We start from the raw sequence: 19,307 nt of genomic DNA, 5'->3' as shown, positions 1-19,307 counted from the left end.
CTTTAATTCACAGGTGGAAATAGTGATGAAATTTTAACTACTCACAGGTAAGCAGCCCCAAAATAAACAGGTGTGTATAAAGGGAATCTGTGGAGAATATGAGGGATTTGCATACGTAGAAAGGATTTTAAAATGAGTAGGCAAGCAGAAATTGGTAACTGCAGATACGGAGGAGTTTGGAGCATAATTGCTGAACTATAATACTATGCAATAGTAATACAATGAAAACAGTTAACTATGTCAGATACTGAACTGAGAGAGAGCTTTGAAGTTATAGGAAAAACTAAAGAATTTGTGAATTCATTTCTTCAGTGAGAAAATTATTTCAGTGCACTGTTCTGTCATACTGAAAGCTTGTTCTCTAAATCCAGATTGGATCTGGCGCTCTGAATGGAAGCATGAGTTTTTTTCTTCAGCAATCGTTTTGAATATATTGCACCACTGTATTTTAGGTTAAAATATTTAACTTATATTTGTTTGTTTACTTGTTCAGGGGTTTGATTTGTTGTATAGGCAACTTTTTTCCTCACTTCAGTGAGGAAACCATATAGTGATGCTGCTGTGAGAGCTGATGTAAATTTGAGTACGTTCATCAATAGCTTATAGGAGAAGGGAGTGGAAGAGTTTATTTTAAGCTAGCAGAAGGGTGGAGTTTGGAAAACACGTTCTTTAAACAGCATAGGAAACTTGCAGAATAAGGTTGCTCTAGACAAAGGTAGTTTAAGAAAATGTAACTTTGAATTACAGGAACTGTCCTAACTACAGCTTGTTTGGCTTTTGTTTCTTCGTTTTTGTGGACCATTTTCTTTTTCTTTTCCAGTGCACTCAGCCCTTGCTAAACGAACTGATGCCAGATATTGCAATGGGGGTGTCAGCCATGTCTTTAAAAGACAGAAGATTGCCAGAGCTTACTGTCGATACAGAGCTAAGCCAGACGGTTACAGAGGTAGGGCCTGGTCCACCCCAGCACATTTCATGTATTCAGAGCAGACACATGCCTACTTCTCGAAAGAAACATGCAATAGAGCAAAAGATAGATGCTCGAGAAAATCAGCAGGAATATCCTGACTTCTATGACTTCTCTAATGCTGCATGCAGACCTTCCACTCCAGCACCGAACAGGCACAGTCCTTTGCCTTCACAAGGCATATATTATGGCCCAGACTTGTATAGCCACAATAAGGCATCACCAAGTGGCTTAAAGCCAGCTTATCTACCTTCCCAGATATCTCCTAAAAAGCAAGAGGATTCTAGGAGGGAATACCTGATCTCCCAGGATGGGCATCAACACAGACAAAAGAATGAGCCAATACACCTCGATGTCTTAGAACAACCTCCCCAGCGACTGGACTTGGCGTTGGCTACCCAGGAAAATGCTGGTAATGGCCCAGTTCATGTCAGGGGAAGAACAAAAATGGAAACTGACTTAACCTATGGGCTAACCTCCAACAGACCTTCTCACTCTGCGTATGCCTCTGAAATGCAAGAAGAGAGGCCCGGTAGGAGAATGGCAGATGATGAGCCATTGGAACATGGAGCACAGAGAAGTGCGGATTTGGAAAGGGAAGATGCAGTAAGCAGAGGAAGGAGGTCTCCAAACAAACCAGACTTCCTGTATAAAAAATCTGCCCTATGAAGGCAACCTCCACTATTTCTCTGTGCCTAAGAGTTGTAAACTTCCCATTCTTTGCAACTTTTGGCCTGACTTCTGTCAGACAAATTCATTCATGCCAGCAGATAAATTCAGCTTCATCCTTTTGTTTTGTACATACATTGCTTTATTAGAGATGGCATGCTATCAGATTTTAATGCTGCTTCTGGTTTTATTTTGTGGGAAACCATTTTTTTCTTAGCAAATTTAATTAAGCCTTTAAAAAAAAAATCAAACTGGTACCTTTTTCTACAACCTGGTAGCCTTTTGCACCTGTACATCTATTTTAGTGTATTAGTTTTGTACTAATCTGTTAAACTTTATTGTCACATTTAAAGGACTGTATTTTCATACTTTTGCATTTTCCCTTTCACCTGCCACTTCCCTGTGTGCATTGAGTTGCACATTATGAAATGTATTTTCTTATGAGATAGTAACAATGTGTTTATTTTTTAATTATAGGAATTCCAAAGAACAGCACATCAAAACACTACATTTTTTAGTTAGTTTTTTTGTTTAGATCTGAACTCTTCCTGATTTTTATGACTACAACAAGAACCCAGTCTGATGTTTTGTTTGAAAGGTTCTGGCAGCTGGTCTTACTTACCTTATAGCAAGCTCGCTGCTAGAGCTATACATGAGATTTCAAGTATCCGAGGGGATATTTAGGAGTCCGAATTCCAGTGAAATTCACCAGGATCTGACTGTCTGATTCTGTTTGCTTTGTGGTTCAGGCTTAACTGCAGAGAATTTGATAATCACCCAAAAGCACTTATTAGCCAGACTAGAGTTGTTCATTTGACCATGCAGAAATGAATCTAGAAATACTGTAAAAAGGAAAGTAATAACTTGTTCTTCCAGCTGCCCCCTATCTTAGGGTAAGTGAAGAGAGAAGTTGAGGATTCACACTAAATCCCGGTGTGTCAGTAAGACAAGGCGTAGCATCCTGTGCCGTTGCCTGAATGGCAACTCTCCAGTTGAGAGGGTTCTCTCTCTAACAGAGGTGCTGAGGTGACTGCTCATTGCCTTGCTTTCTCCTGCCTATGATTTAAAAAAGGGCTTCACTCTTAGCAACATTGTTCAGTGTTCCTTATCTGATCTGAAGTATTGCTGACCTGTAATTGCCACTGTTCTGTCAACAAAATCAAAGTGAAGAGTAACTACTCCAGCATTAAGTGTATGAAGCTTTAGCACTCTTAAATTACCTTTCTCATCCCCATACCTTGCTTTTTTTAAAGAACAGAAATGAAATTCATCTCAGAATCATAGAAAGAAGGAAGGATTTGGGGCTGGCTCCAAACTACTGGGTTGAGATTCACCAGTGCAGCTGTGTGACAGTTGTAGTGAAGTGTATTCTCCTTAGTACTTACTGTTTAGTTCTTACCCCAGCTTCATCGCATGTAGAGTAGGGATCTGGTGCCACTGCAGTGTAGTGATTACTGGTGAAGACCTGATTGGTGTGGGGTTTTTTTATTTAATTTAATTTTTTTAATGCATCTTCTATAATGAAGAATTTCCCACTAGCTGAAAACATTAATTCCAAGTATGACCTGAGAGCTACATCAAGGTAAATCAAGGTTAGGCTGTTTCCTGCCTAACCAGCTCAAAGTGTTTAATACTATTCAGAGAAATCTTGCTGCAGATTTACTTTTAACTGATGTCAGTTTTTCTTACACATCTCGTTTTATTATAGCTTGAGAGGCTTGCCAGCCACAAAACAATTTTACTGAAATCTGTTGGATACTGCATTTCAGAATTCCCAGATAGCTTTTAGAGAAATGAAGGTTTGGGGTTTTTGAGCCAATAAATCCCAGTGCCTCCTCCCTACATATGCCTTCTGCTTCTGTGAAAGCTCTGCAGATACTCCTTTTGAAGTGCAGCCCTGAAAGGCATGGTGTAGTGCTGGAGGAGAATCATAGCTGAACTGTGCAGGTCATATAAGTGTTTTGTGGGTGAGGGGAGATGTGTGGTTTTTTTTTCCTCCATTAGCCTCTTCTAAACTATTTTTTGACCACAGTTGAAATGAGTCCTGACCTCATCACCAGTTTGTATTACTTCTTTGGGGCTGCAGTGTAGAATACCGTTAGATGTCAGAAGGTGCTGGGGGGAGCAGCACTCCTGTGGTTAAGGACTGAGGCTCATTAGATTTATTCTGAAGATGGAGCACAGTGCTGTCTTACTTTGTAGCTCTAACCAGACACTTTGGTCTCGTGCTTGTGAGCACTAGAAGCATTAACTTTCATCACACGTGACAGAACCCGAAACTCACTGCATGTGCATCATACATATGTTGGTAGCTTGACTGCTAAAACATCATAGTAAGTTTTCTGAGGATAGCTGTCCTAAATAACTTATTTTTACCTAGAATTCATAAATATACTTCTGAAAGAAACTACTTGAATCCGTAGTAGTTTGTGGCACTGTGTGCCTGGACTGAGATGGGGCTGAAATCTAGAATTAACTCCTGAGCTTGAAATTTGTGGGTGTGATACAGACTGAGAAGTTTTGAGGTTATGATGTGAGGGAAGTAATATAATAGTTTGGCTTTGGAATCAGCTGTGAGAAATGCCTTCCTGGAGCCGGGAACAGGCCTGCATTTTAGAATACAAAACTGCTTCTGAAGACTCAGAAGCTGAGCAGTATTAAGGAGAGAATAAAGTATTTAAAAGTAGGTGCAGAATAAAAGGTGCATCCTTTTGAGGCCACCAAGACAATCAGGCCATTCAGACAATCTGTTTTCACTTGCATATCTTAAGTTAGGAAGAAAGTAGCAGCTAATGGTGGCTGTTCTCAAGTTGAAAAGAAGGATTTGTCCAATTACTGGAGTTGTGTTTTTGTAGTTCAGGGTGGGATTTCCTACCTAGTTGGTTGTGGGGAGGGAGGGGAGCAAGACAGTCTTTATTCTTCTTCATGGAAGCGCCAATCAGAAGCTCGTTTTCCTGCATTTTGCTCGCAGAACACACATACCTATGCTACCTGCTACTTGTTGTTCTCTTTCTACTGAAACTTTGGTGCAAAAGCTCCTTGTTTACATGAAGCACTTTCTGATTAGGCTGGAAATTAACATGTTTTCCTCCTACAAATCTGGTGGAGGTTGTGTATTAGTGACTATATGTTGCTTTAAGATAGAGGTGTGAACATTAAGCTTTCTTGGTTGAGGATGATTTGTGCTCTTTATTCTACTAAACAGAGAGCTCAGACTTTTGTGTAGTGAGCAACATGCAAAAACTTTATTCCCCTTTCCCTGACCCCTTCTTCTTTTCCTTAATATATGGACAAATAATTCCCAAAACAGATTCTTCCTTTGAAATGTTTTACTGTTACTGTAGTTGTGTGTTAACTGCTGTGTTGACTGGCAGTTTCTTGTTATATTTTTCATTTCTGAAAGCTAAGGCTGCGGCCACCCTTACTTGCCGCGGCTTTGGTCCCAGAACGTCCCAAATGTTTGTCTTTATGGCTTTCTTTGGTTTGGGGTTTTCTGAAAGCATACACGTGCTGTTTGAGGCACGTTTTTTCTTCTAATAATTATATGCTTCTATGGTAGAGGTGGTGCTGAGCTCTGCCAAAAGCAGGGAACAGCTGAGATAAAACTGTAAAACCGTATTTGGGTTTTCTGTGATTATCTGTATTCAAGGAGGCAGCCTTTGCCTTCTGCAGCGTCATTGTTCTGTTTCTTGTCCTCGTGTTGTTACTGGTATAAAGTCAAGTGCCTTCAATGCTAAAGGCTCAGAAAAACTTTCTTAAACTGACTTCATGTCCTATGCAAGTGTTTTTTTCTACAACCTGCATAACCAGTACTTTGTAAAACTTGTTTACGCTTCAATTGTACATAGTGTTTTTTAAGAAAAAATAGTATTTTTATTTAGGTACCTCCAAACTTGAATTCTAGTCTTGTGTGATACATTGTAAAACAATACATTTCTCTTTTGAGTACCATTACAGTTGTAAAAAGGTTTTCACTGGTTCTATTTTTCTACTGTTGCTGAGAAGCATGTAACACTGACTTTATCCTACGTATAGTTGGCATTTCAAATAAATGGCTTGTATAGAACGTGCTTGTGTGGCTTATTAATGTTAGACACTGCTTTGGCAGGCTGCTGCTGAGCAGTAGATGAGGCTGCCTGTTGCTGTGATTCTGAACGTTCTGACTGCCGGGCTCAGGGCAGGGTGCTGATCAGACGCAGCCCAGAATGTGCCCTGTCACAGGAAGGGCTCCGAAGAAAAACAAGATCTGACAATCCTGGAAAAAAGTTATTCGATCATTGAATAAGGATACGATACAAACCACTGTAAAAAAGAGGAATTTAAAGTTAGTGGCATCTTTCAATACATTTAAAAAAAAAAAAAGCACTTTAGTAAGATATTTCAGTGAGTCCTTCTGGCTAGAGCTTAATTGACTGTGACTAGTCACTATCAATGGTAATAGGACTATTCATAGGCAAGGCAGCAGGACGTAGCCCTTGTTTTAGAAAATGTTTATTTTCTCAGAGCTAAAGACTAATTAAATACACAGCATTCGTTATCCCATGTCAGCTGGATCTTCATTAAATCTGTTTCACAGGAACAACTGTGTTACACTGCTTCAAAGAGATGACAAATTTTAGAAGTGTGTCATCCAGCAGATGAAAACGTTGACTACGCTCTCACTTTGATGTACAACAGCAACATACTTTGGGTTAAGTCCTGGCATAAGAGGAGCACGGGGATGGAAGAGGGGGGAGCGGGGAGGAAAAGTACTGTGTGATCTCAAATACTAACTGACATCTTCCTCCCCCTCCCCAGCCATGGAGATGAGTTTTAAGAGCAACTTCCTAAAGCAGAATTTCATCGTTGCAGGCTTCATGTTCACAACAGCAGCTGAGCTTCACAGAAGGCCTTGGGGACAGCCTTTTGGAAGAAAAGGATTAAAAGGAAAAGTCTGAAAGGGAAATTGCTTCTGCTGCATCCAAGTAGTTGATGATCACTTCAGGTAATCTATGCTCACTTACCTTAGCGTAGGCTGCTGCCAAAAATGGGCAGTGTGTGACTTCAGTCTTGACCTTGTGTGAAACTAGAGCTGTAGTATCTCATTGTTCTGGAATTTACAAAGTTCAAAAACTTTCCTATAACTGAACTCTATGCACCATTGCTTTAATTTCTTGAGCACAGTGAATGCTGGGACTGGGTCTTGCTGTAGTATTACCTGTGCTGTGATAGCTGTCGCTGTGTTTTGCTGTAAAATACACATGCTAGAGGGAGAACAGCCAATTGTTCAAAATGCAGGATTTCAGTTCAGGGTGATCTGAACTCGGAGATGGAACTGAGGACAGCACTTGCCTCTGTGTGTCCCCCCCCAATTAATGAACTACATGTAAAGAACCAGAGGACACAATCTCACTGTTGTTTTCTCCGGCTTGAAAATGTACGCCCCCACGCAGTGAACTGGGTCAGAACTGGAAACAAAGCTCTAAGAACATCAGGCTTGGCTCAGTAACCTGACGGCCTCCCACAGGTGTCTCAGCCACATGGATGACATAACAACTGCTCTTGTGTTTGGCTGGGTTATGGATGAACGTGGAACATGACAGCTGCATTTCAAAAACACGACCACGCAGATAGAATGGTTACTTAATTTTTACATACTTTAATTAGATATGCAGTTACAAGTCCTGTAACAGTTGCTACAAAAAAGCACATACAATACTCAGAGTTAAATTTAAAAGCAACTATCATTTTGCGTGAAACAAACTCATTAACTGAGCCTTTGTTAGAACTAGCTTATGTAAATGAAATGGTCAAAAACAACAGGGAAAATGATAAATGTTTGGTTTTCTTCTAAAAAGTCTCATTAATGAGGAAGGAGAATAGTACCCCAAACAAGTCCTCCAACCATAGAAAGCAAGAGTTAAAAATGAGAGCTTTCCTGAAGCAGGATTTTGGTTTTGTGAGTACAGAAAACAAAACAAAGAAGCCCTACGTTAGGCTCAAGATAACTTATGAAAAATCAAAACTTAATTGCAGTTAACTAGATTATTTAAAAGTCAGTGAAACATCTCCTGTTCCTTGATTATCACAGTGATTACAAAAAGATCATCCCCCCTTATACTGTACAAAACACCAGGATGCCGCAGTGTCTCCAGGAACAATTTAAAGCGGCAGAGTACTTAAAATCAAAGCTTGTTAGAAGTGCTCTAACAACCCCCCCCACTGATTAGTTTGTCGTTTAGTACCTCTTCCTCAATAGTTCATGTTTTAGCAAGCAGGTAAAATCCATGTGACAAATTGTTGCATGTAAAACATCACTGTGCAATATTAGAAACAAGTTTTTGAGTTTATAAAAATGGATGCAACCTTCTGCTGCATCAAGACTAACCCATGATTCCTCATTTTTTTCACCTGCTTAGGGAGTACGTCCACAGCAGAGTTAGCATGCGAAGTACAGTGCTACTTAGTTCACATGATATGAACCAAGTACTAGAATGCAGCTTCACCAACCATGATTAAAACCAACTGTAACTTGTGCCTGCTTTACTTTATAAGGAGACGTGCCTCCCCGTGTGTAGTAAACAGAAGGTTATTTTGCACAGGGGGCATCTGCTAGAATCACCACAACCAGAAGAGATGATACGGAACTGTATCTATGTTTTAGGATGCTGTAGAGCTATTGGCGCTAAAAGTAAACTAGGTCAAAGGAGAAAGGGAATGAACAGTGGCACAATGTTCTTTCAACAAGCAGTCCTCCTCCTTGAGATGAGGCCAGCTTTCAAAGAACATTGGTGATGAAATCCATATAAATGCAGTGTACCTGTTAAGAACACGTTATGCGCTACAAGTAAAGGAAATGAGACAGAATGAAGGTGGAGGCAGTTTCTTGAATAGCTGGATTTTGATGAGAAGCCGCGTACTAAAAGTGTCATTTCTGTCACAGATGTTGTTTTCCCAGTTGTCCTTCCAGCCTCAAACCCTCTAACTACAGTAGTACTGCATCCTATCAGTCCGTCGTCTTTTCCGGGACTGAAATTCTTCAAAGAAGTGCTGAATGTCTTCTCTTCTAACAACCTTAGGGAAGCAATAGGAAACCCAAGTTGTAGCACAGTATTTCAATTAAACAGTCCTTTTTCTTACATGCATTCCCTATGTAACGCACAAAACATCTAGAAATATTTTGAAATCTCTGATACAACTATAGTGAAACAGCTTTCCTGTCTTACCCAAAGGAAATGATTAATGCCCAAATTCCACTGTAAGAGAATACAAAGAGGGAAATGAGTTTCCCAAATGTAAAACAAGCACAGGGAACAAAGCTCCTGATATTTTTAAGTTTGGCTACTTGATGAAAATAATGCAAAACAAAAATTGACAAGCTCACTTCAGACAGTGTCGCTAAGAACAGTGGTTTAACAAATCTGTGGTTTCATATGGAGTTTTAAAAATTTGTATTATGTTAATAATGGCATACAACTTCCTCAAGGAAAACAACCTACAATGTCATTGTAAGATTCCTGTTATCCTCAGCAATGTTAAAGAAACAAGATTCTTAAATTCCTGTTGAATCAGGCACGTCCAGCCTCTACTGCATACCAGCAACTCCATGAAACTGAAGAAAACCACTACAGTGTAGCACAGGAATATCTAAAATCCTTCAACAATATTTTAAAACACCATTTCTGGCGCACAGTTCTTCACGTTCTGCAAGCTGCAGCTTACCGTTCCCTCATCTGCAAATCTCCTGAGATAGTCAGTCAGTTCTGTCTTTAGGTCATTGTATTCTGGATGGAGACGCGAAGGAAACAAAGAAAACAAAACAAGAGATACGGACTTAATTCACGACCGGTTCAGACAAGGCAACCTGTTGCACTTCCTCCGTCACTAAATTTACTTGAGAAATCTAGATTTGAACTGGGTTATGAATTAAAGCAAAAAATCAAAGAATGAAACAAGTCTGGGTAAACAAGAGCTGCCTGATAATCCATCTGCCTAGCCTCTGAGGATCTGTTCAGGTGGCCTTCAGAGAAACGTACTGGAATTCAGTCTGCTGTGCAGAACAGGTCCCAAGAGCCAGCCTTCACCCAGCTTCACAGCAACGGACACTGCCCCAGACATGGCCAAAACAACAGAATAAGGAAGGGAAAAGAAGCCAGAAAGAAGAAATGTAAACTAATGTTTAAATGTTCGTTTCAGAAGATGTTACCATCACTCCCCTACCTAAGATGTAAAACAGCAGTTTCCATGCCATCTAGTTCCTTAATGTAAGTTAGACCATCCAGAGAGGACAGACTTCTCTGTAGTAATACTGACTGAGGTTTGCAATCTGTCATAGTCTTTCTACGTTTTGATTTCAGGCTAATTTCGAAGTAAACTGCAAGATCTGATACTGATCACTTAAAATGGTAAAGCAGATGGTAAAAATGAATACTCTTATATTTACCACAGATGAGTTCTACTTGCTGGACTCTGTTCATGCTGTTGAGAGTGTCCATTAAAGGGTCTCTTCTGTCTGTTTCTTGGTCGCTGGTGCCTTTGTTTTCATAAGCCAAGACTGTGTCACATTCATCTGTCAGGAACTGGACTTCGAGCTCTGAATACATTTTCTGGAGAATAATGTAAAATTCACTTTTGCATTACAAAACTTCTCAGACATAAATGCCCTCCCCTACACCTTTTTGCATTCAGTATCACAAATACCACCACTAAGAATAAAAATTAAGTTCCGTATCATGCATTTTGGTCACTTCCCCATGATGACTTCCAAAACAAGACTAACTTGGAGCTGCAAAGGAAATAGAGATGCTTAGAAGTTCCTCGATATTGCATTAGTTCCACAGGGTGTGCTGTGTTTATGTCACGTGGATGGATTTTATCTCTTTATAATGCAGCATAAGAACAGTCTCACTGTCTTCTATCTGCAAGCTTCTCTTCAAAGATTCTTTGGGAGCCCCTCCCTGCCTCCTCCAACTTCAGTGATTACAGGGAAAGCAGAATACATACCAAACAGTCTTCACAAGTGCATAATTTGCTTCTCCAGTTGGATGGCCAAAAGGTGGCAGTATCTTTTTTTACAACCTGCTTGCTTTGGAGTTCTTTCAGCTTGCAGCCTGATTCTTCGCTCTTAACAACTACCTGAATTGAAAAAGATTACTCAGTGCTCTGCAATTTCAAACACACACTGTTCTTTCCAGCACGCCATTTTCCTTATACAAGATTTTCTTTTGTCTGACACAATTTCATTCACACAAGGGTTCTAGTGTAGGTTAGAAGTTTCCCCTGGATGTACAACTGTTCTTTAGAAACTTACAGCACCAGCCACACACGTTAAAGAAATCTGAGCTGGATTGTCATGGAAATGCAATTACAATGCATAACACCACCATGTTGTAACAAATTCAGAAGTTGCCTCATGGTAAAGGCAAAAAGGCTGACCAGATGGGATGCGTCTACCCTACACTCAAACAGATCTTGCACCATTATCCTGCCTGCTTTTACAGGCAAGCTCTGTAGCCTGGGCTGTGACCCACTGAGACCATGGTTGTAGTGTAAGCAACTGAAGAAGAACATAGAAATTAGACAGAAAGCATTCACTTACTCACTGAACCTCTAGAGGAAGAGGTGAATTTTGCTTCATGCACCATGAGTATGAAGATGTACAGGACAGAAAAGGCAGCACAGTTTACCTCCGGACAAGCAGACCCAGAGCTGGTAGATGGCTCATTCATCTGTTCCGTTTGCTTTTCCTCCTTTATTTCTTGGTGTTCTGGTCTACTTTCTTTTTTTATTTCTTTCTTCTGCTCTTCACTTTCCTCCACATTCAGGACAATCCCTTCATCTTCAAGAGAGTTTGCTTTGGTCAAAGCAGGAACTAGAAGATAGACAAGCACAGAAGTGAAAACGCCATGCCAGAAAGTCACAATTTCAGGTAGTTCTGTACTGAAATACTTTTGTCTTTCTTAGCACTCCTTGAACATTATCACAGGTTCAGTAGCTGTCACATACTTTTTGCTGACTTTGTGTTGGAGTCTCTAAGTTCTTCCAGACAGAATTAAAAAAAAAAAAAGAAAAAACCCACAACAAAAAACCCCATACCCTTCTAACCTTTCTAAAGCATTTACAGACATCTTTCTGCTTTATATATCATTTCATGTCTGTCTAAAGAATCATTATTAACTTAGAATACACCATACCAAGCACAACACTTTCTGAAGTGTTCAGACCCTCTGCTGTGCGTGTGCTTCCTAAACAGAATTTACAATTATGTACTTTAAGATTTCCCTCATAAAATTTTTTACTGACAATACTCCATTCTGTCAAAAAACTTAAGAAATATGAAGTAAGTTCTACCAAGTAAGATTAGCAGTTGCCACACCTATTAGTTCTAGGGATGTACAAGTGTTTCTGTCTCCCAGTAATCTGGGGAGACTCCAAGTGGAGGCAACCCCCACTACCAACACAAACTGGGGGATGAAACAATTGAGCGCAGCCTTGCTGAAAAAAGACCTGGGGTGCTGATGAATGGCAAGCTGGGCATGAGCCAGCAGTGTGCCCTCACAGCCCAGAAAACCAACCATATCCTGGGCTGCATCAAAAGAAGTGTGGCCAGAGCAGGTCGAGGGAGGTGATCCTGCCCCTCTACTCTGCACTGGTGAGGCCTCACCTGGAGTACTAGATATACAGATAAAGTCTTTTACAGTGAGGGTGGTGAGGCAGAGGAAGCCCCATCCCTGGAGACTTTCAAGGTCAGGCTGGACCAGGTCCTGGGCAACCTGGACTATGTGTGTGTGTCCCTGTTCACTGCAGGAGACCTGGACTAGATAACCTTTAAAAGTCCCTTCCAATTCTAAGGATTCTATGATTCTTTCTCAAAAAAACAGAACTCTGTGACAGATCAACTACTATACCCACTTCCTTACCTAAAACAAGATTATGTTTTGAAGGTCAATTTGCGTTCTCTGTGACATAGCTCATTACAAGAAGAAAAACCAAACATACCAAAAAAAAAACCCTCCAAAAAAATAAACCAACATTCTGCACCACGTTCCTACTCAAACAAATAGAAACTCAGGTAAGCCTGCTTTGAGTCCTTAAAATTTCCTCTGAAATTCCTGGCACATGAGAGATCCAGTTGCCATAAGCAACACTGAGGACACAAGGCTCCAGTTCTTCCACTGGAATCAACTCATCTCCCCTTCTGATCCCACAGGGAGCACACACCAGATTGATGCCTGGTGTGACCAGAGGGAACACACAACCTGAGCAGAGCCCTAACTATTCAGATCAACGTTTTACACATTCCTTTCAGGTCACTCTTATTCTGCTCAGAGCCTCTTAGACTCAGCTGTGTTCCTTATTGCTTCCCTTACAATGCCTCTTCAGTTCTTGGATTCAGCTTAGTTCCTTGCGATGAGGATTAAATATTCACCCATCTATGTGCTAGCAAATCTTAGAGGAAATAAATAGAGAACCCTCTGGAATTAAGATTTAGAAATGAAAACTGCATTTTTTTTTTTTTAACAAGTTACCCCAGCCCTGCATGTTCCGCTGCAGTAGGTTACTGTCCAATCTGAGTAGCATTTCTCCAAGCACTCACACAGTATAATGTCATTAACCAACAAAGCACGAGAAACACAAACTAATGAAATATCATCTCAGTGCTCTTCATTTTCTTCACCTGCGAACTGCGAAGCGTAGGCCCACAGGAACTGGCAGCGGTTCATGCAGGCTTGACACACCATTTCATGGAAGTCTCCGCTGTCAGGGGGCACTGCACCAAGATGCTGTTGGAAAGAAACAAGCGTACAGCAGCTGAACGTTCGCCGCACAGTAACAGACTCAGCTCTAGCTTTAGATGAAGTAAAATAACAACTGCCAACGTATTTTCAGCACAAGCATGTCCCGATAATTCTGCAACAAATCGCAGCGTAACAAAGGCCAGAAAGAGTTTTATCGAATGTCAGGAGAAAATGAACAAATAAACCATTCTATCTTTGCTTACGTGCCTCTGTTTACAGTCCTGTATGCCTCCTACTTACCCAGAAATCTCAGTTCTGCCTCATTTCTAAACACTGTTTTTCTAAACATTGCCCTGAACGCAGCTCAGTAAGATGCCTACCGCAGACTTTAAGCACCTAAATAACTTTTTATGATTGCTTCCTGTATGTATTTTAAGTCTTCCTGTCATTCACACACTGGAATTGAGAAGAACTACGTCCCAAACCTCTCCATAAACCACTAAGAAATAGTTAAGCAATTCAAAGCACCACCTGCTTTCTTCCGAAAAACGTTCTTGCAAAGCTCACAGTGTGCAGCATAATATTCTTAATAGGTACATTTATAAAGAAGAATGCCGTAGTTTACCATCTACAGGAACTATAATTGAAGCCAATCATCCTTTTTTCTTCTTTGATCCTGCAACTTCAAACGTTTTATTTTCTAACCACTCACTATGGAATTTCACTCATGCCCCTGAAGGGAGAAGAGGCTGAAGCCCTAATGCTCACACGTTAAGTGGGACACTCGCCCCAGTGCTTGGCTGCTTCTGACAGATTTTCCCAAAGCTTGTCGTGGGGAACTAACGGTGCCATTTGTTCCTTGCTATTTAAAGTAACTACGGTTTAAAAGCATTCTTCTGAACGACCTACTCAGGTAGGGGACGGTATGTCTCAGCAAGAATCTTCTTATCACTGATTCTAATGATTAAAATTTTCTAATTAAGGAGACTGATACAGAAGTCATTGCTTAATTCTGCAGAAGAAACCTTGAAATCAGTAGCGCTCTTGCTAATGTTTTTGGACTGGAGGGAAGAGCAGTGCAAGATTTAATATTCCCTCACGTTACATGAAAAGAAACACCCCAGAACATACATAATAATCTTTTAAGAATTACATCAAAACTTCCCAAGTAAAAATTAACATACGGACTTACGTGACGCTAATTTATTTCTACGCAAATGGCAATTCTGCTACTTATAGTTTCCTTACCCTTCCGTGGAACCAGTCTTCACAAACTATGCACTGGATCATTTCATCTGGGATCTGGATGGACAGTCACTGTATTAGCATTAACGTCAACCTTCAGAATCTCCCCCAAGCCTCACACTGCAGCCCTGTGCAGAGTGAGTCACGTTTCCATCCTCACCCACCCACAGTGAGCTGCCATTAATGAGCAGTTATGGTCAGTTCGCTTCCCTAAAGTTAAACGGCGTGTGTAATTTGGCATACTGACAAGCCTGTGGAATTCCCAGTTACTATTACAAAACTTGTTTTCCCAGTAGAGCAATGCATTCTCACACAAAAGAGCTCAAAGAAGTTAACGCAGGGTTGGTATCTTTCTTCCAGTGAACAGAAAGGCATGAGCAGGCAGCTGAGCAAAAGATGCTGACAGGTGGCATCTGATTTCTGTATGAACACCACGATCCTGACTTGGCCATCCACAATACAGTGTAATACAAACCAATTTGTTACAAAACAGTTATTAATGATTTCTTTAAAGACACTTCTACACTTCGGAGAGATGAGTTTATATTATCCTTTTTCCTACTTAAAAAGACATATGCTTTTCTTACTCCCTAACTTCTCTGAGTGCCAACAGAAGCGTGTGTATGTAAACCCAGTGCTGTTTTCACATCGCAGACAGAGGAAGAGCTCTGGCTGCCACCAAGGAAGGCCAATGTTGCTGCTACAGGAAAGACTCCTCAGGGCAGAGCCCAGTGAGAGCGCTGCTGGAGGCAGAAGGAACAAGATTCTGCTCTCCCTTAACGTGTGTTTGTTCCCCACTTAGAGTGGCTCTCAAGATAATGAGAAATGCATCCTGTAAGGGAGCTGTGCCACTTTATAAGGAGGAAGTAGAGATGGCTGCAGCAGCATTCCATCCCAGTGCTGGTTTGCCTTCCTTGTCTGTCTTTAAGGCATAAACATATTCTACCACTAAAATACCATGAGAATGGAATTACTTTATACGGCACATCGCAACCAACATTGATATGGAACAGAGGGTTCTTCAAGTGGGATCGTCCCCATGGCACACCTCATGGACCACCCCCTGCACATTCTGCATAAATGGCAGCTATGTAGGCTCACTGCTGGATATTGTATTCCATACCTCATCTTCAGGATCAGGGTAAGGTCTTTTACAAGTACAGTACAAGCCGTAGAAATTGTCATTGTACTTATTTCCTGAATTCACCTTGCCCTTTTCCTAGATGGAAAGGAAAAATTGTTTCAGTATACAATGCGGTGAAAAACGAGACGGAGAAGCTGCGCAGCCTGGAATAATCCCCGTTCCTGTTCTGCTTTGCTTCCTAAAATCAGTCATTATGCATACAGCTTGAACATTCTAAACATCATCCAGAGACACCTGTGCCGTGAGTGATCTTCTGATGGGGCCTGTGACGAATGCGAGAGGTTGCTCTGAGTTAGAGCCAGGCTGATGGATCTCGCTGCCAGGTAAGCCCATCTCAAAACACAGCCGCTATGTGGCAGGGGAGCTCAGAACTGCGTGGAGTTGCAGCCCGAGGCTGCCATATGATGTTACTGCCAATGGTTTGTGCCATCGTTCTGAGAAGGAAAGAGGAGGTGACGTGAGCACCCTCCCTCCACAACGTCAGCTGTGTTCACAGATGGGTTCTGACGGTTGCTGAAATGCTACAACTGTTTCTGGACTGATTTCACACCGAGCGAGGAAGGACCTGGGGCCACTGCTCTGTCCCTGCAAAACCGACCTCCAAACTCACCGGGAGCAACTTGCACTGTAGGTTTTTGAACTTGCTGTTTCCACAGTCGCAGCGGAAGTTCCTGGAAAGAAAAACCATAGAATCATAGAACGGTTTGGGCTAGAGGGGACATCGAAGCCCACTCGGTTCCCACCCCGTGCCATGTGCTGGCTGCCCCCCACCAGATCAGGGCCCAGGGCCCCATGCAGCCTGGCCCTGAGCACCTGCCGGGATGGGGCATTCACAGCTCCCTGGGCAGCAGTGCCAGCGGCTCACCACCCTCTGAGCGAGGAATTCCTGCCTAACACCTAACCTACATCTCCCCTTTTAGTTTAAAGCCACTCCTCTTTGTCCTCTCACTACCAGACCGCGAAAAAAGTCGCTCCCCCCTCACCCCCCATCCCGCTTATCAGCTCCCTTCAAGTCCTGGAAGGAAAAAAACCGCAGCACTTCAGCGCACAGCACAGCACACCCACTTGCGCTCAGCACAACCCCGCAGCCCCGGGCCCGGCGGGGACCGCTGCCCGCCCCGCCCCGGTACCTCTTGGTGTAGAGCTCGAGGAGGCGGTGGGAGCCGTGGCACTCGTAGCTGCACGCCAGGCAGATGCCGGCGGGCTCGGCGCCGGGCGGCGTGCAGGTGCTGCAGGCGTACAGCGCCTGGCGCTTCACCGCGCCCTGCGGGGACACAGAGCGGTAATGGGCGGGCGGCCCCGGGACGGGGGAGTGAGGGAAGGGGGTCCCGCTCCCGGCCCCGCCCGCACCTGGGAGTAGCTGCACCGCTCGTGGTCGCTGCCGCCCAGCACGGCCCGCGCCTCCTTCTCCAGTTCCTCGTTCTCCGCCAGCACCTCCGCCAGGGACACCACGGGCTCCTCCGCCGCCCCCGCTCCGCCGCCGCCCCCCGGCCCGGCTCCCTCCGCCGCCGCCGCCATGGCCGCGGGCAGACGCCGAGGCGGGAAGCGCGCAGCCCGGGCGCCGGGCGGCGCCACAGCGGAAGCGGAACCGGGCGGCGGGAGCGCGCGTGCCCGAAGCGCGCCTCCCTCCTTCCCGCCATGGAGCTGGTGGCGGAGCTGCGCGCGGGCGGCGGGCGGGCGCGGGAGGTGCGCGTGCGGTGCGCGGCGGAGGCGGGCGGGGAGCTGCGCGCTCTGCGGCGCGGGCTGGGCGAGCTGCAGGAGCGCGTGGCCGAGCTGCTGGCGCCCCTCGTGCTGGAACAGCAGCGGCGCGGCGGAGCGCCGGGCGGCGGTGAGTGGGCGCGGTGCGTGGCGGCGCGGGGCTGGCGGCGCGGGGAGCCGCTGAGCCGCGCGTGTCGGGTCCCGCAGGTGACGGCCTGAAGGAGGAAGAAGAAGGGGAGGAGGAGGACGACGACGACGACGAGGACGACGACGACGAGGAGAACAGCGTGGAAGCGGCGCGGGCCGAGCTCCCCCCGCCGAAGCGGACGAGGGTGCAGCCGCCGTGAGGGTAGCGCGTGGGCCCCGCGTTACGCCGCGCCGAGCGCTGTGCGGGGCTCACGCCGCGCGGGACGCGAATAAAGCGGCGGCGGCACCGCGCTGCGAAGGCGCCGTGACGGCACCGCCCTCCCCGTGCCCCCGCCGCCCCGCAGCGGGAGCTCTGCCCGCCTGCACGGGGCGCCTCGGGCCCAGCACACGTAGATGGAAAACGTGGAACCCTTCCAGCTGCGCTGCGTACGGCCGGGGTGCTGGCGGGGCAGCGGCGCTGCGATAAGCACTGGGATACCGCAGCGGTCTGACGCTGCCGTCTGCCCCGAGCGTGTCTTGGCGCTTTGTCTACGAGTGCCGCGCTCTACGTGCTTCCTTCCCTGAAATGTATTTACACGCACGGAGGTGGCATCAGAGCTTCGCCTTCTGCCTGTACAGAACTCAGCATTATCTCAATAATAAAAGAAGAAAAAAAATTACCTCTCAGCCGGGCCGGGGGAACCCCAGCGGCGGTCGGCGCGGTTTGTGGCACAGGGGGCGTAAACGCGGCAGCACCGCCTGCAGCGCGTGTCACCCCTCCCGGCTGCATGAAGCAGCAGAACTGCGGCCCCGCGGAGGTAGCTCCTCTCTCCTGACTGATAACACTGCGGTCTGTGGAATGCCAGCGAGGATGCGATGCTTCCCATGCTTCGGCCCCCCCAGTTCTGTTTGGCACGTGCTTCTGTGGAGAGGCCGCGATGCTGGTGGTACCCAGCTGGTACTCAGATAGTTCTGAGCAGAAGCAGGCGGGCTGATTTAGCAGCGCTCTGCTGGCACAGTATCTCTGTGTTTGGGAAACAGCAAATCTTAAGACTATGGAGGACAAAGCATCTGAATAAATAAAGCACCAAATAGTCCGCATTTATTGGAAGTAGTGCAAAAAGTTGAAAAAGGGGTCCAGTAAACGTACTTTGGAAATCTTTATATGCAGTGAAGGAAGTGGCTTATCAAAATGGCTAAGACAACACTTTGTGCAAAAAGCTACAGCTACACTGATTAACGGGTTGAAAGGGCTCTTCCAGGTGATCTGTGCTCCAGTACTGACATCTTCTGCTTGCAATGCTGTGACTTCACAAGTTTGTTGCTGAAAACCACTGGTCTAAAGCAAAACCCACTCCCTTCCTAGCGCAGGAGTAAATGTGGGCAACGCTCCAGTAACAGAGTATTCCTTTTCTCTGTCAGTGTGGACACAAAATGCTGCATCTGAGCTCCAAAAGAGATTGCTGGGCACTGGGTCATGAGCAGTCACTCAGATTTTAACTTTAAACAATCATTTGTAGCCCTTATTGCAGCCACAAAGCTTCTGAAGAATGAAAAGGGTACTGGAGCTTCACGAGAACTTCAGTAACACTGAACTACGAGCTCACTTCTGATATGGACCGCATGTAAATCCTGAGCAGGGAACTTACTTTTCTGAGAGCTATTACGAGGCAAGGAGGTACAGAAAGCTTTGGTGACGTTTGTTTTCTTGTCAAAATTAAGTCTCCTTCACACAGGGATT

General features: G+C 44.5%; 3 protein-coding genes across 5 annotated transcripts in view; 2 read left to right on the top strand and 1 right to left on the bottom strand.

The window, feature by feature from the left end:
* Nucleotides 1-5,702, top strand: part of BTBD7 (BTB domain containing 7) — a 50,058-nt gene extending 44,356 nt beyond the window's left edge. For all 3 annotated transcript variants that reach the window (XM_021401511.1, XM_021401509.1, XM_021401510.1), the window contains one exon: nt 821-5,702. In XM_021401511.1, coding sequence (XP_021257186.1) covers nt 821-1,636 — 816 coding nt within the window. In that variant the 3' untranslated portion in view covers nt 1,637-5,702. The remainder of the gene's footprint in view (nt 1-820) is intronic.
* UBR7 (ubiquitin protein ligase E3 component n-recognin 7 (putative)) lies at nt 7,252-17,303 on the bottom strand. Its single transcript, XM_021401512.1, has 11 exons — nt 17,093-17,303; nt 16,873-17,006; nt 16,353-16,413; nt 15,722-15,817; nt 14,602-14,655; nt 13,293-13,398; nt 11,302-11,486; nt 10,619-10,750; nt 10,059-10,221; nt 9,338-9,399; nt 7,252-8,689 (listed from the first exon to the last, which is right to left on the bottom strand). The coding sequence occupies exons 1-11, from the start codon at nt 17,258-17,260 to the stop codon at nt 8,597-8,599; spliced, it is 1,254 nt and encodes a 417-aa protein (XP_021257187.1). The 5' UTR covers nt 17,261-17,303; the 3' UTR covers nt 7,252-8,596.
* On the top strand, nt 17,346-18,728 carry LOC110401438 (transcription initiation factor IIA subunit 1-like). Its single transcript, XM_021402567.1, has 2 exons — nt 17,346-17,570; nt 17,648-18,728. The coding sequence occupies exons 1-2, from the start codon at nt 17,381-17,383 to the stop codon at nt 17,785-17,787; spliced, it is 330 nt and encodes a 109-aa protein (XP_021258242.1). The 5' UTR covers nt 17,346-17,380; the 3' UTR covers nt 17,788-18,728.

Source organism: Numida meleagris, chromosome 6 (assembly GCF_002078875.1).
Source record: "Numida meleagris isolate 19003 breed g44 Domestic line chromosome 6, NumMel1.0, whole genome shotgun sequence".
In the NCBI taxonomy this organism is placed as follows: Eukaryota; Metazoa; Chordata; class Aves; order Galliformes; family Numididae; genus Numida; species Numida meleagris.
Note: the sequence above shows the minus strand (reverse complement) of the source record. Positions and strands in the feature narration are given on the sequence as shown.

Coding starts and splice junctions, on each gene's coding strand:
- UBR7 (XM_021401512.1), bottom strand. CDS start 17,260: ATGGCGGCGGCGGCGGAGGGAGCCGGGCCGGGGGGCGGCGGCGGAGCG. Junction 17,007..17,092: donor AGCGGTGCAGCTACTCCCAG/GTGCGGGCGGGG, acceptor GTGTCCCCGCAG/GGCGCGGTGAAGCGCCAGGC. Junction 10,751..11,301: donor CTGGGTCTGCTTGTCCGGAG/GTAAACTGTGCT, acceptor TTTTCAATTCAG/GTAGTTGTTAAGAGCGAAGA.
- LOC110401438 (XM_021402567.1), top strand. CDS start 17,381: ATGGAGCTGGTGGCGGAGCTGCGCGCGGGCGGCGGGCGGGCGCGGGAG. Junction 17,571..17,647: donor CGGCGGAGCGCCGGGCGGCG/GTGAGTGGGCGC, acceptor CGGGTCCCGCAG/GTGACGGCCTGAAGGAGGAA.